The sequence below is a fragment of the Pleurodeles waltl genome, chromosome 10, assembly GCF_031143425.1.
Source record: "Pleurodeles waltl isolate 20211129_DDA chromosome 10, aPleWal1.hap1.20221129, whole genome shotgun sequence".
Classification (NCBI taxonomy): domain Eukaryota; kingdom Metazoa; phylum Chordata; class Amphibia; order Caudata; family Salamandridae; genus Pleurodeles; species Pleurodeles waltl.
This window is the reverse complement of record NC_090449.1, coordinates 78921658-78941899: the sequence shown is the minus strand read 5'-3', so window position 1 is coordinate 78941899 and position 20242 is coordinate 78921658. Positions and strand designations below refer to the sequence as shown.

Here is a 20242-nt window from a genome sequence, read left to right as displayed (position 1 = left end):
CCCACCCCCCACAGACAGGCATTCACACAAGCACACAGGCACTTGCACACATGCACAAAAATACACACAACACCCCCCACCCCCTCCACTCACACATACACCTCCATTCACGCACACAACACTGTCCCCTCGTCAGACGATCACCTTACCTGGTGGTCGTCTGGGAGGGAACAGGGTCCACAGCGCTTGCTCTGCCGCCAGCGCCCCGCCAACACAACACAGTCACGCCATTTACAATGTTGTAATACAGCGGGCAGTGTTGTGGTGACGTGGCGGCGGAGCAAGCTCCACTAGACCGCCGACCACCAATATGGCTGCTGGCAGCTTTCCCGCCAAATAGTGGCAGAGAGCAGCCAGCAGCCATAACACTGGCGGTCAAATGGTAGCGATGACTTCGGTAGTCTACGGAATAGACCGCCAAAGTCATAATGAGGGCCCCAGACTCCTTTGTAAACAGTTCTTTTCAATGGCTCTGGTCAGTCTCCATAAGGCTCCAAAGGATCGCCTTTAGGATGCTGATTGGTATCTCCAACAGACACAAACACAGAGAATACACGACGTGAATGTGATATTTGTAACTAAAGAAAGCATGCACCACATTTGGTTGTAATATAGTTATAGCATATAGGGTACCAAGTGGTGACCTTTGAGTGGAGTTTGTGGCGACTGACAAGAGCCACTGGTCAGATTTATTTAGTTATGCGTCTATTTACATGCCAAAGGCGATCTTTGGAGCCTTATGGAGACTGATCAAATCCTTTGATCAGAACAGTTTACTGATGTATACCTCAAGTGAACAGACTGAATATTCGAAACTGATAGATCAATATTATATTTATTTATTCACTCACAAACACGCACACGCAGACTTCGTTACTCTTATAAAGGAATCAGCGTTTCTGTTGTCTGTGAGTACTTGTGAAACCTATTGAGAGATCGGCACAGGCAAAAGCGTATTCAGCTCTTCTTCAACCTAGTGTAAACATCCGTTTAAATTGGTTGATAACAACTTAGCCAAAGCTATTCATGGGTAGCGATTTGAATAACACAGCAATGTATCTGTTTCTTAACACATCACTATTAACGTTTTAGTAGAATTACCTTGGTGTTGTTGGATTAAACCTTTCTTCTTTTTCTGCATCTTTCGTCTGTACTAAAGGATTTTCAATTACAACTGAAAAACATCACATCATTATAAGTGTGAGACTTACCTTATCGCCTGACTAGCTGCATTATAAATCTTGGCAAAGGTAAACGAAACAATTACAAGAAATAAAAAGTAATTCCATGTCAACTCATTACATGTTTTATAAGGCCTTTTTTGTTTTGACAGAAAAAGACGACAGCATTATGACCACTAACTATCTGCAGTTGCATGTCTTTTGAAGATGCTATGACATTACGTTTATGGATTGTGATGAGAGAGGTGATGATTGGGCTCTGTATAAAACCAGTTTTACAGTAATGAAGAAAGAGGCTGCAGTACTGATCGATGCTGGAGCAAAGCTCAGAACAAGTAACAAAATATATACTTTTAGTTACTAATAGGTAATGTGGTTTCTGTAACGAAGCAGCAAGACTTTCCTCAGAGAAAATCGTGCCTGGTACATGAATAGCAATTCAAAAAGCACATTAAAATATGTAATATTTAGGAGGTTAATTTCCAAATCGATTTGTTGGAAGGAGCACAATTTAATCCTCAACATGACATAAAAATGTTAACTACTGGATATATTAAAATATCAAAAAACATTCTCTAAGCTACAGCATAAACTAAAATCCAATTCAAGTCAATGTGGTGCCAAGATCCCAGCCACATCCAAGGCCTACAACGAGCATGGAAGGATGCAGGCTGCAGGTTCGCCTGACTCTAGACTTGAGGAGCACTGGGCCATTAGCCACCCCTTGGGGCCAGCCGGTAGTAGGCTGAGGTTGGGTAATAGTTCTTGCTTCATCCATTCCATAATTTACCCTGCTGACATCCATTTTATGGAAGTTGAAAATTATGAGTAGTACCAGGTGAAAAGCATGAGTCATGCAGTGGCGTAACAAAGGTCCCCGCAGCCCCCATGTTGCAGGGAGAGACCCGAGCTCCACGGGGACTCCTCAGCACAGTACAATGTTAATGGGAAGCAGGACCCTGACTGTGTCCAGGGTGAGGGGAGCCCTTCCAGGTACTTTGCAGGGGGGGTCCCTCATTTTTCGTTACACCACTTGAGTCAAGGAGCGTTTCCCGAGGTTAAAAAACAAATTTATGTGGTCCTGCTGGCAAAAGCCTCAAAGCAAGATACCTCACAAAGGTATGATCTTCATCCAGGTACCTTCTCACCTTCAAGCATTTTAGCTAAGGACTTCGCTAGCAGGCCAAAACTTTAAGCTGCAACCTTTTTTCATGGTCAGCTTGGAGCCTTGAACTTCATGGGAAAAGTAAACGAATACAGAAAACTAAGAAGATGTAGCTGAGAAAGCTGTGTTTTTATCAGGTACATTTGGCACCTTTAACCTGTCCTCCAAAGATGGAAAATTTCAAACTCTCAACATTCAGGACAAGTACAATAATATTTTCCTTGGTGCTCCAAAAGCCCCCATATTTTAAGGGAACTTTTCTGGAACAACTCACTATGGGTACAAAAGGTACTAAGGCTTCTCACCCTTGTCCAATCAGGCCTACAGTCAAATGCCCAGTTACCACTGGTATGCAGTGTTCTTCCAGACGAGGGAATCGCTCTCTGCTCTGGGGATTTTCCACACTCTTTCACAATAGAAAAGATGCACCAACCAGCAGGAGAGCATCCCTTGTCACAGTGTGGGCCCCTTTGTCTTGTGAGGCAGACAAAATGGCAGCCTTAAGCATTGCTTGGGTTTATCCCTCTCCTAAACCTCCTGCAAATAGCCAGCCACTCGATCCCTCAGAGTAAAAGAAAAATCTCAACCTTTCTGAACATTTGCTCCCATCTCTTGTACTAAAAGCCTCCTTCAGATGCCATTCTCTTACTATGAATTGATAGGAGTATCATTCCTCATATGATCTGGGTGTGGGCTACCATGAAAGGTATGCCTTTGTTCACGGAAGGCATTACAGTGGGTGTAAGAAAGGTGGGTCTGTCACGCAGAGTGCACCTGGAAAAGGTTTTACAGATGTCACAGGCATCAGGTACATGTGATGATGGAAGGCAGATAATACAGACCTTGGTTGGATCTGTTTTGGCCTTCTTCCTGCCACAGCGAGGACACTTGTCAAAAAGTGAAGGTATTTGGATGGAAAAATACCTTAAATTTCTGTCAGGATTTCACAGAAAATGACAGAAAATAGTCGGGTAAGATGAAAACCATTGAGTCAAAGTGTTGTCAATAATGTTTTACTAGAAAATTTTATGAAAAAACCTATAAGTAAGTGGATGGAGCTCAATGCTTCAGGGTCTTGTCAGCATGAGCCGGAAAAAAGAACTGCGGTAACTGCCTCTTGCATGATGGGATATGGGAGGACCAACTGTTCTTAAAGGCACAGTCTCCTTTTCTTTCTGTATAATGGCAGCCTATGGGCTACACTGCCCTGCATTCCTTCATCCTTATTTAATATTACAAAAAGGTTTGTGAAAGATTTTTTCTGTGAAATCTTCAAAGTATTCATGCATTTGAATGTAGATCTACTTTTTATGCCCTTTTTGAAGCAAGCAAGATGAAGAATTGTGGCCTCTGTAGCCTCTCCTTTAGGTTGCATAATGACATTCTTAAGTGACTTTGCAGGCCTTCCTGAAGAAAGGGGAAAATCAACACTTAAGAAGACAATTTGAGAAAAGTGCTTGTGAGTCCCAGCAGGTGGGTGAAACTATTCAGCACTTATGACTATACATGGAAATCCCCTACTAGTGAACTGGGGATTTTCCATAGATTGCAACTATTCTCAAGCATGATCCCTATTTGTATAGCTAGAAAGGCCAGAGCCGTATAAGCCACAGTAGAGGATTGTCAGCACTTGTCAGAGCAGATCTTGGGGTTGTGGATCCAAGGGAGAATCAGAAACCAAAGAGTGACATGACATCTGTAGTTTGCCAGGGAGATGGATATTGCAGAAGCATGTTTGCTAGTATTACGATTCAAATAATTCCATGGTGGTGAATGTTCACAGTGTAGGGAGTATGATCAGATCAAAGCAAGGTGGTAACCAGGCCCCGCCTTCAATGTCACAATAGGCAGAACACTATATACGCTTGTAGTCTAAATCAGACTTTACGGGGCAACTGTGTGTGCTGGTGGGCTTACTTGCTCCCCATTCCAGTTTGTACCGACTCCCTTTCCGTTTGCTCCTTTATTTTCTTGCATTCCTGCAGGTTGCTTCACTGGGTAGGAATCATTGCGCTGTTGCTCTGTACCTCCCTCTGCTTCTCTCTTCCTTGAACCTCTGACTTCAACCTGTTGGCAAAGCTGTCCTGCTACCTCCAGGTAGTGAGTAAAACATCAAGGGGCATATTTATACTCCGTTTGCGCCGAATTTGCGTCGTTTTTTTCGACGCAAATTCGACGCAAAACTAACTCCATATTTATACTTTGGCGTTAGACGCGTCTAGCGCCAAAGTTCATGGAGTTAACGTAATTTTTTGGCGTGAACACCTTCCTTGCGTTAATGATATGCAAGGTAGGCGTTCCCGTCTTAAAAAATGACTCCCAGGCATGTGCGTGGTATTTATACTCCCGGGCAAAAATGACGCCCGGGAGTGGGCGGGGCAAAAAACCCCGCATTTGCGCCTCTTTTTAACGCCTGGGTCAGGGCAGGCGTTAAGGGACCTGTGGGCTCAGAATGAGCCCAGAGGTGCCCTCCCCTGCCCCCAAGGACACCCCCTGCCACCCTTGCCCACCCCAGGAGGACACCCAAGGATGGAGGGACCCATCCCAGGGAAGAAAAGGTAAGTTGTGGTAAGTATTTTTTTTTTAAAAAAAATTTGTGGCATAGGGGGGCCTGATTTGTGCCCCCCTACATGCCACTATGCCCAATGACCATGCCCAGGGGACATAAGTCCCCTGGGCATGGCCATTGGGCAAGGGGGCATGACTCCTGTCTTTGCTAAGACAGGAGTCATGTTAATGGCGTCTGGGCGCCAAAAAAAATGGCGCAAATCGGGTTAAGACGATTTTTTTTGCCTCAGCCTGACTTGCCCCATTTTTGGACGCCCAAACGCCATTTTTCCCTACGCCGGCGCTGCCTGGTGTACGTCGTTTTTTTTCACGCACACCAGGCAGCGCCGGTCGGCTAACGCCGGCTAACGCCATTCAATAAATACGGCGCCCGCATGGCGCTTCAGAATGGCGTTAGCCGGCGCTAATTTTTTGGGCGCAAAACTGCGTTAGCGCAGTTTTGCGTCAAAAAGTATAAATATGGCCCCAAATGGTTGTATTTGACTTCCCAGTTACTTATTTTCAAAGAATGTTCAGACATAAAATGCGTGTACATTTTGCTTTCAGGTGGTGACAAGGGATCCATACAACAAGTGTTCTCCCTTTCCGTTCCTCCTCACTCTTGTTTCCCAGGGACTGATTTTAAGTACTTGTGGGTATTAGATAAGTATGAAGTGTCCTAGACTTCAGGGAGGCTTGGGCCAATATGCTTAGATTCCGATTATAGCCCCAGTCATGACAAAGACACATAGAAGAATGGGAAGGAAGGGTTCCTGTTGGTGAACCTGAGGCCAGAGAAGAACCTGCAAGGGCCTTAACAATGATCACAGAGTTGAAGAAGTGCTTCAACAAGTATACCTTTTAAAGAAGGCAGTGTAGGAACAGAGATAGGTTTGAGAGGGTTGTTGTCAATGTTCAAGCGAGAGAGGACCAGGGCTTACATAGTTGTTATGACTTTTGTTAGAGGGAGAAAGTTGAAGCAAAGAAAGTTAATAGCATACAAGCAATGTGTGTTTTGAACTAAGACGAGTGTCAAAGGTGAATTAGCGCTATTTATTAATTGTAGCAAACTGAGGTGTAAATCAATCCAGATTCATGTTAGATAGCTAGTGTGGGATCACCTAAATATGTCATTCAAGAATCCAAAGCATATTTCCATAATGTTTTTAGGACTTAAGTGTCAAAGGCTGCCGAGATATCAATCATGGTCAAGCAGGATTAGCTTACCTGGTAATGGTCAGTGATTAAAAGGATATAGGATATGACTATTTTAAAGTATAAGTATGTGATTAGTCAGAAACTGGCAACATTGTGCAGATCCATGATGGTTATTTCAGGCAGGGTACGATCTTTCTAGTCTTCAGTGATTCTTGACGATGTCTTGAATGAACAAAGCAGTTACTATGCTGTGGAAGAATAGCTACTTTTCTAAACAGCGTTGCAAGGATGTTGAAAAGTCCAAGGCACAAGTTATTACACTCTTTGCCCCCTCTATGTATGAGCTCCACATCCCTTTGTGAACAAACCTCAATTCTGACTGTGAATATGGATGACCCTTAGAAACAGTGCTTCAAAAACTCAGATATCATCCCCAGAAAAGAAACTCAGCTTCAAACAGTGTTCTGATTTTTAGATCGAGAATTATTTTATTTATTCAGAAGGCCCTACCTCAGGGAATTACCAGAGCTCCATTCATATGGAGTACTGGAAATCATGAAGAAGGGCAGTCAGTCTGCTTGAAACAGGGCATACTGGTTGAGAGGACTGTACTAGTCTTCTAGACTCTTTAATGAGGATGATAGCCTTGATACCTGCTCAGTATGCACCAAACGATTCTTAAAATGCTGTGTTCCCTACAGCGCATATGCCACATACTGTTTTGTAGGCAGTTTACTGTGAGTGCCTTGGTGGATTTAAGGAGGGATTGTTTATCCCTTTTCAGCTCTTCATTGTCCAAGGATTCTTCCTATCCACTTTTGTAACACTTTACACTTGCAGAAGCTTTGATGTCTTTCTCTCTCATTGTGTTTTGGCATGTCACTCGAAAACACAGTAAGGCACAGATCAGCAATCTAATACTAAGTCTACTATGAGCATTTCACATGTGTTGGAGTGTATATAGTGAGTTTTGTAAATTTATTTTGACTATGAGATAATTGTGTACTATGTAATGAGCAGAAGGATAAACAAGATATGACATACATATGTGAATGAAAATAAATATTTACTAAGGAATGATGTGGTGTAATATGTGTCACAGATCGTGTGACACTGGGCAATTATTGTAGGAACAGAGGTTGAGCGTGAATCGTTTCTTTTTGTTGTTGGCATCTAAGATGAGCATTTTTATCCAAGTCTAAATAATGGGATTTGGAAGGGATCAATCATTTAAACACACACCGCTCAAGTAGAATATCCTTCACTCCAGTGTCCACGCAGGGAGCAATAAGCATCTATTCCCCCTAAGAGTGGGAGGAAAATCTTAATGTTCCAATGAGTGTGGTCTTGTTAATTCCTAACCATTGCCCCTATAGCATGCTTGTCCACTATCCAGTGCCCAAAGCCCCAGTTTGATGCAGATACCACAGTCCTGCTCTCCTCCTTAGGATTTTTATGTCCCCATGGACCCTACCACCAAGCCAATAAGAAAATCTGCTGAAACCACCAGCACAGATCATCGTGATCCTACAGTCTATGAAAATGGCTTCCAGAAGATGAGGGTCAGAGGCCAGTCTGGCACCACCACTGCTAAGTGATTCACAACTGAGAGCCCCAGCGGGAACCAAACAATCTTCCTTCTTTGGTGGGTCCTGCAAACCTCAGGTTGCCCTTGAGGTGCACAACCAAGTCCAGGCACAAGTCCCAAAGAAATGTGGCCAGCATGCCCCACAGGAACTACTCAGTACCGTTTCATTGTTTAGAGTGTTGTATACCGTATATTGTGGGAGTTTGGGTCAGAAATGAAGCTTCGGAGGCCTTATATGGTGTGAAATGGTGGCTTATTTTTTTGGTTTCTGGTTATGCATCACAAAATGTGTAATTTATTGTTTTTAGTTTATTTCTTCCTGCAGTCTCTTTGGAAAACAATGACCTTCGGAGAATTTATGATATACGCTACTCTAGTGTTTGTCTTCTTCTCACTTTAGGTGCATCTGGGCAGGAGTTGGGGACAACCACCAAAGCCTTGTGGCGTAGTAACCGGGAAAAGAAAAAAAAAACCTGTAGTAAGTATTGGGTTCTACAATGGCTGTTCCCGATCAAGTAGAAGTCTAATAAGGTAGTGCGCAACGGGAGTTAAATTGAAAGGAAACCCGGACAACCAAAAGATCCAGTGTTTGTGTGTACAACAGAAAGGGAGATTGTGTAGGTGCCCCGAAAATATTTACAATGGAAGAAATATCCACTTACTTATCCACCTTCTTATATTCAGCTCAGGTGGGTAAGCTCTGTTAAAGCTTTCCTAGTTGGACCTTTAGGCTGGGTGAGAAATTGGGCTGTGTAAAGTTCATGCAATGGAGCCCCACTTCCCTTAGTGTATTTCTCTTTAGTTTTTCCTGTGTCACTCACCACGAATCCCACGGTTTTTCAGAACCGTGGCGAGGCTTTGAGCTTCTCTGGCAGAGTCCCAGGATTCTGCCTCAAACCACTCGTCTTGATCCTCTCTCTACTCGTCTCATTCTCGCTCCTTTCTCTAATCGTCTTCTTCTCGTCCTCGCTCCCACCTTCAATCGTCTTCTTCTCCTCCTTGTTCCTCTCTCAACTCGTCTTCTTGTCCTCATTCCTCTCTCCAATCATCTTTTTCTCGTCCCTCTCTCCAATCGTCTTCTTGTCTTCGTTCTTTTCTCCAATTCTCTTATTCTCTTCCTTGTTTTTATTCCCTTCTGTAGACCGTTCCTCCTTGCTCCTCACCTCTCGCGCCCCCCCTCTCTCTATGACTCTTTTCTTTTGGCACCCCCAGCTCCTTTTATCTCCTCTCTTGCCTATATCTTTGGCACCGTTTGACAAATCTTCACAAACTTTTCCAAAAAAAGTGCCCCAGTAATTCTTGTTGTGCATGGAAAGTTTCTGGGTGATCCATTAATTGAGTGCTAAGTTGGGGTCAATAAAGTTGTGTTTCCCATGTTAATTCCCATAGGACCTTTAGACACGACTACAGCCCGAACTGCTGGACGGAATGACACAAAATGTGGCAGAAAGCTAGCTTTCGGTAAACAGATTATGCTTTCACTTATTTGGTGTAAATCCGTTCAGTAGTTTAGGAGATAATAAAGATAAAACAAATTTGTATATCTAGGGGCGCAGATCCATTGTGATGTCTTCATGAATAATGAAGACCTCTTTCAAGGAAATGCAGAGCGCTGATTGGCTGTCAACACTTCAACCAGGAAGTGTTGGCAGCCATCTTGGGACTAAGCTTTAGCTCAGTCCCAGCAAAAAAATACAAAAACAAGGAAAAGGGGCCGGGGTAGAGTCACCCTGACCCCTTAGCTCTGGTGCTGGGGTCCATGGGGACAGCACCAGAGCAAAAACAAACATATTTAAAAACAAATTTACTGTGAATTTGTGACATTTTCGCAAATTCACAGTAACATTTTTTTTTTAAAACAAACGCTGTCTAGAGTGCTTTGTTTTTTAATAAGCCCCTGGGTGGACCAGGTACTGCGGCCATATAAGATATAAGGAAGGGGGTGAACGGGGCCCCCTCCTCAGCTTAATGTTGCCCCGGGGACCGCCACCTCCCCAGGGCTCAAATAAAAAGTACTGCGGGGGGCTGCGTAAACACCCCCCCCCCGCAGCCCTGGTATCACTACCTCACTAGGGATACAAAAAAAGAGTGAAAGGGGGGGGCTGGGGACCACCACCTCCCTGAGGCAATGCTCGCTGGAGGAGGGTGCACTGCCCTCATCGAAGAGCCAGCAATGGCCCTGGGGACCACCACCCACCAGTGCCAGCTCCTGCTATGTCCCACGGTGCCCACCCCACAACGTAGCTGTTTGCTTTTCCTTGGTGGTACCGACAGCTCCCACCAAGCAAAAGCAATTGTCATTGCAGTGGCCTCCCCATGAAATGACTTGAATTTGTCAGACTGGGCAGCTGTTAGGTTTGAATGTCTTAGACATGTTTTGTTACACAGCACAAGAGAGTCACTGGTGGCCTGCTGGTAAAGAGTGTGAACTGTCATCCTGTAAATTGAACATTCTAATCCCGGTAGCGTCCTTTTATTTACTAGTTTTTTAAATATTAAACGTGCCTATTGGTGCAACATTTATGTGTTTTTCCCATCACACCTTTCAGTTTGAATGTAATAACTATGTGTGAATACCATGTAGTAAAGAGACATCTGTACCTTAGTGGTTAAGGTCTCAGGCCAGTACCTCAAAGGTTGAGGGTTCCAGTCTAGGTGTGTTAGAGGTCATTTCTCTGATATATTTTCTTTTCAAATTAAAATATTTAAGATATATACGGAAAGGTGATCTCACTCTTGTTAATTGACAAATATATTTTTGTTATCAATTTGTCCGGAAACATCTCATTCTAAGTATATCATTCATCAAAGCCAAAAAAACGATCTTGCTTTCAATCTTTTTCCATCCAAAACACCCACTCAGACCCTTACGCACCCACTCACATACCCACTCAGACACGCACGTACCCACACACAGACCCATTCAGACCCTCGTGCACACACAGCTGCAAACAGACTCTCACAGACCCACTGAAATCCTCACGCACCCACTCACAGACTCATATGTTTAAAATGTGAGCCTAACTATAACGTCCCTATAACCTTTTGTTTTTTAAGTGAATTTCTATGTTTTTTTTAATTCTATTTCCTAACTATAACTTCCCTGTAACCTTTGTTGTTTTTTTCAGTGAATACATATATATATATATATATATATATATATATATATATACATATATATAAATATACATATCTATATATATTTATATATATATAAAACCAAAACAAAGTCTGGAATGTGAGCGGTCCTGGCCGGGTTCCGGAAATCCCAAAAATGCACAAAGTTTTCCTTTTTATTCAAGGAAAGCCAGGGCACCCCTAATATGCTGTAATTTCATAGGAATTTATTGGAAGAAATGGATCTCCCCTCCAACACGTTTCAGCCATTGCCTTGATCACGGATGGAGTGGGTATACACTATACATCTTTAAATAACATCAAACACAAATGACGGACATTCATACATATACCAAAACGATTTCCTTGACAATGGCGGCCATCTTTCAACATTGTGATCTTACTTGATATACTGTAGTGGTATCAGATGGCTATGTATTTCATCCTACAAAATCAATGTTACAATCATCCTATAATCATGCAATCTTCATATATATCAAAGACATAGCAGGCTCACATAATAATTCAATCACACCGGGTAGTTGTGATACGTGCAATGTAGATAACAAAGTATGTTGAATTTTTAGTAGGCTCTTTATAAGTACATATATAATAATTTAAACATATTCTGTTTGTGATTTAGAATGCACTTAGTATGGATGTTTCCCCTTAGAACTGAGGTATGTAGAGTATATTTAGAATCAAGAATTTGCCCACTAGGGCTTGAATAGGTCTGCTAAATACAATGAATTGGATCAACAGGGAATGTTTAAGGTGTGATTTAATTATTATGTGAGCCTGCTATGTCTTTGATATATATGAAAATTGCATAAATATAGGATGATTGCAGCATTGATTTTGGAGGATGAAATACATAGGCATCTGATAGGCTACTGCAGTATATCAAGTAAGATCACAATGTTCAAAGATGGCAGCCATTGGCAAGGAAGGAATGGTTTCTTACCTGTAACTCCAGTTCTCTCGTAGGGGTATTTCCATGATAGTCATAAGCACTGAATAGTTCCGCGCGCCTGCGGGGACCCCGGAGCACTGATGTGAAGTATATTCTTAAGTGCAAATACCAGCCCTTTGAAAAAAGGTCTGTCAAAAAACACTTAAGAATAACAATGTGCAGCCTATGTGAACAGCTACTTGTTAAAAAGAAAAACAGTTGTAGTGTAAATTCACGTTTAAACATCTATTTATTCTAGAAATGTAATAACAAATACATTCTCATATTCTATTTACAACTCTCATGAGAATAAAACAATGCAGGGCAGTGTAGCCCATAGGCTGCCATTATACAGAATGTAAATAGAGCTGTGCCTTTAAGAAAGTAAAGTCTTTCTGTTTCCCATCATGCACAACAAAAGGCAGTTGCCTCAGTTCTTTTTGACGGCTTGTAACCTGACATGAAGGAACAAAAACATTTGTTGGAGTACCAACATCGATAATATTCATGGCAACCTGTTCTATGTCAACTCCACCGGGGAGGAGGGATGGTTGCTTATGACTATCATGGAAATACCCCTACATGAATCATGCAAATAAATTCTTAAGCAAGGCCTGTCCAACCTGCGCATCTGCCCTAGCGTCTGAATCACGGCAGTAATGCTGAGTAAAGGTATGGACCGACTTCCAAGTGGCAGCCTTGCATATTTCTGCCAAAGGGACATTTCTCATCAAGGCTGCAGTAGCTGCCTTACCTCTAGTAGAGTGGGCTTTTGGCCTACCACCAAGGGATTTGTTCGCTAACTGATAACATAACATTATACATGAAACAATCCACCTGGATAAAGATTGCTTAGACGTGCCCAGCCCTGTTCTAACTGGGCCATAGTTAACAAAAAGCTGTCGTGATTTACGTAAGCATTTTGTCCTGTCCAAGTAAAATTTCAAAACCCTCTTTACATCCAGAGAGTGCAGAGTTCTCTCAGCAGGAGTAGTTGGATTTTGAAAGAAAGTTGGTAATGAAATGGTTTGGTTCACATGAAAGTCGGAGACGACTTTTGGTAAAAGTTTTGGATGAGTCCTCATTACCACTTTCGCAGAATGAAAAACCGTGTAGGGTTCTTGAGCGCAAAGGGCCTGTATTTCGCTAACCCTACGCGCTGAAGTGATTGCCACCAGAAAAGCAGCTTTCAATGTGAGATGTTGAAGTGATGCCTTATGTATTGGCTCGAATGGAGGCAGCATCAGACGCGATAGGACAACATTCAGTTCCCATGGAGGAGAAGGCTTTCTAACGGGAGGAAAAACCTTTTTTAAACCTTCCAGGAAGTCCTTAATAATTGGAATCCGAAAAAAGGAAGTTTGTGAAGGGCTCTTTCTGTATGCCGTTACAGCCGCCAAGTGTACCTTTATTGATGACAGTTGTAAGCCCGATTTTGCCAAACTTAGCAAGTATGGCAGGATAGATTCCTCTCCACAAGATACTGGGTCTATGTTGTTGTCTAAACACCACACACAGAATCTCTTCCACTTGCTTGCATAAGCCGATCGTGTGGAAGGGTGCTTTGCTTCTTTCAGGATTTCCATACAGTCCTGAGGTAGGTTCAAGTGTCCATATTGCACTAGCTCAGGAGCCATGCTGCCAAACTCAACGATGAGAGGTTGGGATGTGATATATGCCCTCTGAACTTCGTGAGCAGATCCGGACGATAAGGCAGTCTGATGTGTGGTTTGAGCGATCGGTGAAGAAGGTCTGGAAACCACCATTGGCGTGGCCATTCCGGAGCAATTAGTATCATTTTGGATTGAGCATTGGATAACTTCTGGAGGACCGCCGGAATCAGGGGAAGCGGTGGAAAGGCGTAAAGAAATGCTCCTGACCAGCTTATCCACAGGGCATTCCCCAGTGTCCCTGGATGGTAATATCTGGAGGCGAAGTTTTGGCATTTTTTGTTTTCTGGGGTTGCGAATAGGTCTGTAGAGGGGGTACCCCATAGTGCGAAAATGGAACGAACGACGTCGTCGTGTAGAACCCATTCGTGGTTCTCGTCCATTACGCGACTGAGGGCATCCGCTTGAACATTCTGGATGCCAGGCAGGTGAGTTGCCACTAGCGACAGGTTCCTGGCTAGAAGCCAATGCCAGATTGTATGAGCCTCTCTGGATAAAATCCTGGACCTGGTGCCTCCTTGTTTGTTCACGTAGTACATAGTGGCCACGTTGTCTGTCTAGAGAAGGAGAGTTTCCGCTCTCAGAGAGGGAAGGAAGGCTTTGAGCGCAAGGTGGACTGCGCGAAGTTCCAGCAGGTTGATATGATAGAGACTCTCTCTCTGTGACCACTTGCCTTGGATTCGAAGATGTTCCATGTGCGCTCCCCATCTGAGCAGTGACGCATCTGTTACGATGGTTTGAGCTGGAGGCTGTTGTTGGAACGGAATCCCCACCAAGAGATTGCTGGGTAAACACCACCACTTGAGGGACTGTAGGGCGTGGGGAGAAAGTAGGACTTTGCTCTCCCAATCGTCCATCAGTTGACACCACTGATCCTCCAGGTTTTCCTGTAATGGTCTTATATGGAGGCGAGCATTGGGAACGAGATGGATACAAGACGCCATCGAGCCCAGTAGAGAAGCTATTACTCTTGCAGTGGTCTGTGGAGTTTCCTGCAGTTGTTTGCACTTTTGGAGAATCGATAATCGTCGTTCCTCCGAAGGAAACACCTTTCCTAGATTGGTATCTATAATGGCCCCTAAGTAATGCAACTTCTGAACAGGTGTTGCTGTGGATTTCAGGAGATTGACTTGAAGACTGAGCTTCTGCAACAGCTGTAGAGTCCATTTGAAATGTTGTTGCGCCTCTAGATAACTGGAGGCCTTTATGAGCCAATCGTCTAGATAGGGGTAGACAAATATTCAATGTTTCCTCAAGTGGGCGGCTACCACCGCCATGCATTTGGAAAAAGTTCTCGGCGCTGATTAGAGTCCGAAGGGCAGAACCGCAAATTGGTAATGACGTTTTCCGACAGTGAACCTTAGGAATGTTCGATGTTTCTTGGTCACCGGAATATGAAAGTAAGCGTCGCAAAGGTCTATTGCACAGAGCCAGTCGCCCTGACGAAGATCTGGGTAAATTTGGTGCAAGGATAGCATCCTGAATTTCTCTTTGCGAATCCACTTGTTTGCTGTCCTTAGATCTAAAATGGGACGAAACTCTTGCTTGTCTTTTTTGGGCACAAGGAAATACCTCGAATAAATCCCCTTCCCTTGCTGGTTGATCGGGACGGGTTCTATGGCTCTTTTTTGTAATAGAATGGTGACTTCTAACTGAAGAGCTTCGAGGTGGTGGCTGGCTGTTTTGGGTGGAACAGATGGTGGAGGACTGGTGAATCTGAGAGTGTAAGCATGTCTCACAATATTCAATACCCAGGCGTCTGATGTGATGTGTAGCCACTCGTCCAGATGATTTGAGATACTTCCCCATACCGGAGTGGATAACGGAGGAGGGGGAAGCGAAGATTCAGGGCTTAGACGCGGGAGCCTGTCGAGTTGTCTGAGTTTGAGGTGTTGAACGACCCCTTGTCGACCTTCGTTGTGTGGAGAAGCCCCTTTGATGCTGCTGCTGTTGCTGGGGGCGTGAAGACATCCAGTGTGGAGTCTGATACGTGTGGGTGAACAGTCTTCATTGATATGGACGGAATACCTTTCGTTGTTCTTTCGGTCGTTCCATGCCTACCGCTTTCAGGGTATCCAGCTCAGACTTCATTCTGGCCATCTCGTCATCGGCATGAGAACCGAACAAAGTGGAGCCTGAGAAAGGTAAATTTTGTATTCTCTGCTGTGCTTCTGGTTTAAGAGATGTAAATCGCAACCATGCATGTCTTCTGAGCGCTATTCCGTGAGCATAGTTATGTGCGGATAGTACCGAAGAATCCGCCGCAGCACTTATTACTTAGTTAGAAACCATGGCTCCCTCGCCCACGACCTCCAGGAAACTTCCCTTTTGTCCTTAGGAAGATGTTCTGCAAACTGCAGTATAGAGTCCCAGAGGGCCCGATCGTATCTCCCTAATAAAGCAGTGGCGCTGGCTGCTTTCATCGTGATGGCTGCAGTAGAGCATACTTTTCGTCCTGCAGCATCAATCTTTCTGCTCTCTTATCTGGAGGTGAAGAGGAAGACGGTGATGTAGAATGCAATTTCTTTGCCGCTACTATAACCACCGAGTCCGGTACTGGGTCCGACCTCAAGAATAGAGGATCTTGTTCTGGTGGACAATATTTCTTAATAAGTCTGGAAGGAGCAGACTTCGTTGCGGCCGGTGTAAGAAAAATATCCATTGCCGGTTCAATAAGACCAGGAACCAGTGGAAGCAAAGGTCTCGACGATGTCCTGTGATGTAAGGTCTCGAAGATTACTGACGTCGATGGGGCCGGTACCGCCAGCGGGATATTCAGTTTGGTTGCCCCTCGCACTAAGACCTCCTGGAATGTATTCACATCATCTATGGGGGACACTCTCGGGGACGGTGACTCCGATAGGGTTGGAGAGTAGTCCCGTGTAGACGAAGAAGAATGTCTATGATGTGAATGCTGAGATCTCTGTCGTGATTCATGACGATGGTGCCGAGAGGAAGATGAACGTCTAGAGGAATGTCCAGAACGTCTTACAGATCGCGTTGGAGTCCTCGGAACAGACTCTGAAGGAGGAGCCGGAAGAGGAGCCGTAGGTGTTACCGGTGTCTGCGGCAACGGCGACTGTCGAGGAGAGAGTTGTGGAGACGCTGGAAGCAGGATGAGTGAGGCCGAGGATTCCGACGTTGTATAAACCCTTCTAGGTCTCTTTGATTGTCGCCTCGACGTCGACACACTCCTCGACGTCGAAGTGCGGTGACGGCGAGTGCCTCTTGATGTCGATTCCTCTCGCCGTTGAGAACCTCTCGACGACGACCCTCGACGTCGCTGTGGTGACGGCGAACGTCTCCGACGGCGAGCACTCTCCCTCGACGTGGAACGTCCTCGCCATGTCGACGGTGACCCAGATCCTCTCGACGGCGAGTGTCCACGCCGTCTCGACGGCGAAATGGTTGTCGACGGCGAACGATGTCTCTTCCTCGCCGGTGAACCACTCCTCGACGGCGAGCATGTTGGCGCCGTTCCCTGTCTCGACGTCGACGCCCTCGACGTCGTCGGAGACCTGTGCCGTTTTTGAGCAGGTCTGGTAGGAGTTATGGAGGAAACAGGGTGAGCCCTGGTAGACGACTGACCTTCTCCTCGCTCTGTGGTAGAATGACCACTTTTTCTCCTGTCCTCTCTCGCCTGAAGTCGGATTTTCTCGCTATCACGAAGAGTTCTTCTGGAGAAAGTTTTACAGATGTCACACGACTCCGGTTTGTGGCTGGATGGAAGACAAATTATACAGACCCGATGTGGATCTGTTTTAGCCTTTTTTCTGCCACAAGAAGGACATTTGTCAAAAAGTGAAGGCATTTCTAAACTAGAAAAACCTCAAAATTCTGTCAGAATTTAACAGAAAATAGTAGGAAATGATCACTCAATGTTAAAAACGTCGAGTGAAATTGAAATTCAAAAGTTTTTTAATGAATTTCTGTCACAAAAAGGCTTTGTGAGGTAGAGCTCAATACTTCAGGGTCCTGTCAGAAAGGAGCCGGAAAAAAGAACTGAGGGAACTGCCTTTTGCTGTGCATGATGGGAAACAGGAAGACTTTACTTTCTTAAAGGCACAGCTCTATTTACATTCTGTATAATGGCAGCCTATGGGCTACACTGCCCTGCATTGTTTTATTCTCATGAGAGGTGTAAATAGAATATGAGAATGTATTTGTTATTACATTTCTAGAATAAATAGATGTTTAAACGTGAATTTACACTACAACTGTTTTTCTTTTTAACAATTTGGCCGGTGTAGCTGTTCACATAGGCTGCACATTGTTATTCTTAAGTGTTTTTTGACAGACCTTTTTTCAAAGGGCTGGTATTTGCACTTAAGAATATACTTCACATCAGTGCTCCGGGGTCCCCGCAGGCGCGCGGAACTATTCAGTGCTTATGACTATACATGGAAACCCCCTACGAGAGAAATAGTTTTGGTATTTGTATGAATGTCCGTCATTTGTGTTTGATGTTACTTAAAGATGTATAGTGTATACTCACTCCATCTGTGATCAAGGCTACAGCCGAAACGCATTGGTGGGGAGATCCATTTCTTCCAATAAATTCGTATGAAATTACAGCATATTGGAGGTGTCTTGGCTTTCCTGGAATAAAATGGGAAAGCATTGTATATATATATATATATATATATATATATACATATATATATATATATATATATACACACACACACACACACACACACCCACATAAATATTGGATGTACAATGCATTGAGTAAGGCTACACAAACTGAGTAAAAAATATGTTAGGCAAGAAACTAGGTCATGTCAAGGGAAAGACCTGAAATACAATTGTAAAATACTGGGTTACAAACACATGGTTGTAATAGACTGGAAAAGAACATGCAGTATAGCTGCAATATGCCATTTAAAAAATATTAGAATTCTAAGCACAAATTATTATATTAGACACATACCACAACTTACCCCAGTCACCTACTCTGAAGCTTTCTGAAAGTGACTTTATGTAGTCCTCCCTGCCCCATGAGGAGGCATTTACAAAGTAAGATGGTGAATCTCGGATTGTAAAACTAAAAGTGAATCTTTCCGAACCAATATCTGCACAGAAAAACATTACACTTCATATATTTAAAATGACAAGACCATTGCCAATAACGCAAACTTTATGCTGCCAGCCAGACATGTTTACTTACACTATTATAATTTTAACTTGGCTCTGCAGATGTCAAAGCGCTGTACAATAGAAATAAACATGATATACGAAGTTTACCAGGTTAAATTATTATATACATTGAGGTTAAGAATCCCAAATAATGCGTAAATACAGAATATAAAGTTTTAAAACGATACTGTGCTTTAGCAGTAATCACAGTAATACATAAAGGGCAAAGTGGGAGAATATTACACACATATAAATATATATATATATATATATATATACAACATTGTTGTATCTGACCTCGTCTTAATGGTTAGGTTCTAACCAAGGGATTGGTGCAGCCGTCGGATGGTTATCGTTCCATCTGTTAAAGATTATTTATTACGTGGTCTCCGGTACACAATACGGCTGGCATGCCGCCAGAGTGCGCGTGATATTATCTACTGGAGAAATTTGAAAAGTGTCTCACATGCAGCACCGTGCCGTTTTCATCCGGATGTGAATTCAGCTGATTTGACACGGTAGGATTGTTGCTTTCCTCTGGGGGGGTTGGAGAACGCCCTCGGGTTGGAGGTTTCTTTCCGCTGTTAAGCTTGGCTATTAAATATTTGGTTTTCATCACCAAATTCCAAATTGGCACACGGCCCGGAAAACAAACAACAGACAGATTGAACGTCAGTGTTTGCAATACGGCTTTCTCTAGATACACTGTCACAAATATAGAATTCATCTGCAAGAACGGATCAACAATTATACAAAGTATCCATTTTAGTATTGGCGGTTATTTACACAGTGTCCTGTTTTTTAGATTTTTTTAGATTTGTTTACTCTTCTTGGCTCTTCCATTATTTAGTGTCTATAAATAGAACATTATCTTTGATCGCATAACCTGAGCTGCTTTTGTGTACCGTAATTATGGCTGAACGGAGAAGGCTGTGGGGACAAGCAGCAGCCGAATTGTTCGATAACACCAAGATTAGCAATGGACCTCCAGGGGTTCAGATTCACACCACCTCCAGCATCATTAATCAGTTAGAGAAAGCACGTATTTTGGAACTTAAACAATGGTGGGAGATTACTTCACTGACCAAGTATATCGAAAGCGGTAGAGTGCCAAGGGGCCTTCGCATCTTAATATTGCCCACCTTAGGCGATATGGATCCGGATTTGCTGGAGGTGTGGAGAACCCAAACAGCAGATTGTTCCACCAAACTTATGGGAACTTTAATCACCCAGGCTAAAAGGCGAATGGATGAATAAATCATTAAGATTGAACAACTAACTAAAGATTTAGAGAAAGTAGCTAACCAACAAGAAGTCTCTAATCAGCTAGCCAAAATGGAAGAACGAATTAAAAACAAGGAAGAAGAAATCAAATTACGTAAAGGACACAAGTTCAATAGAGACAAATTGGATTATGAACACGGAAGAATCTACACGTTTGCTCGGAAATATGACAATGTAAGAACAAAAGATATGTTAAAGAATGGAGCAGATGTTGCCGTACATCACGTGTCCGCTGATAACAGCTCTGAGATAGGCTCCTCTGCAGATGAGGCACCACGTAACAAATTGGATTTTCAGGGGGAAATGCGTCTCATACAAATGGTCACGCCACCCCCTGGCCAAAATCGCAGACGTGGCCGAGGAAGCGGAAAACGAGGCGGGGTAAGAGGAAGAAGCAATCAACACAAGGAATAGGATTGAACCCTCAATCCCCCAGCAGCT

The 20242-nt window shown here is 43.6% G+C and overlaps 1 protein-coding gene across 1 annotated transcript in view; it reads right to left on the bottom strand.

The window, feature by feature from the left end:
• MEIOB (meiosis specific with OB-fold) overlaps positions 1-19133 on the bottom strand; it is a 564292-nt gene extending 545159 nt beyond the window's left edge. Inside the window, exons 1-3 of the mRNA XM_069212275.1 lie at positions 18959-19133; positions 18322-18453; positions 1102-1174 (exon numbers count right to left, since the gene is read on the bottom strand). Coding sequence (XP_069068376.1) covers positions 1102-1174; positions 18322-18453; positions 18959-19133 — 380 coding nt within the window. The remainder of the gene's footprint in view (positions 1-1101; positions 1175-18321; positions 18454-18958) is intronic.
• Between the last annotated feature and the right edge of the window lie 1109 nt (positions 19134-20242).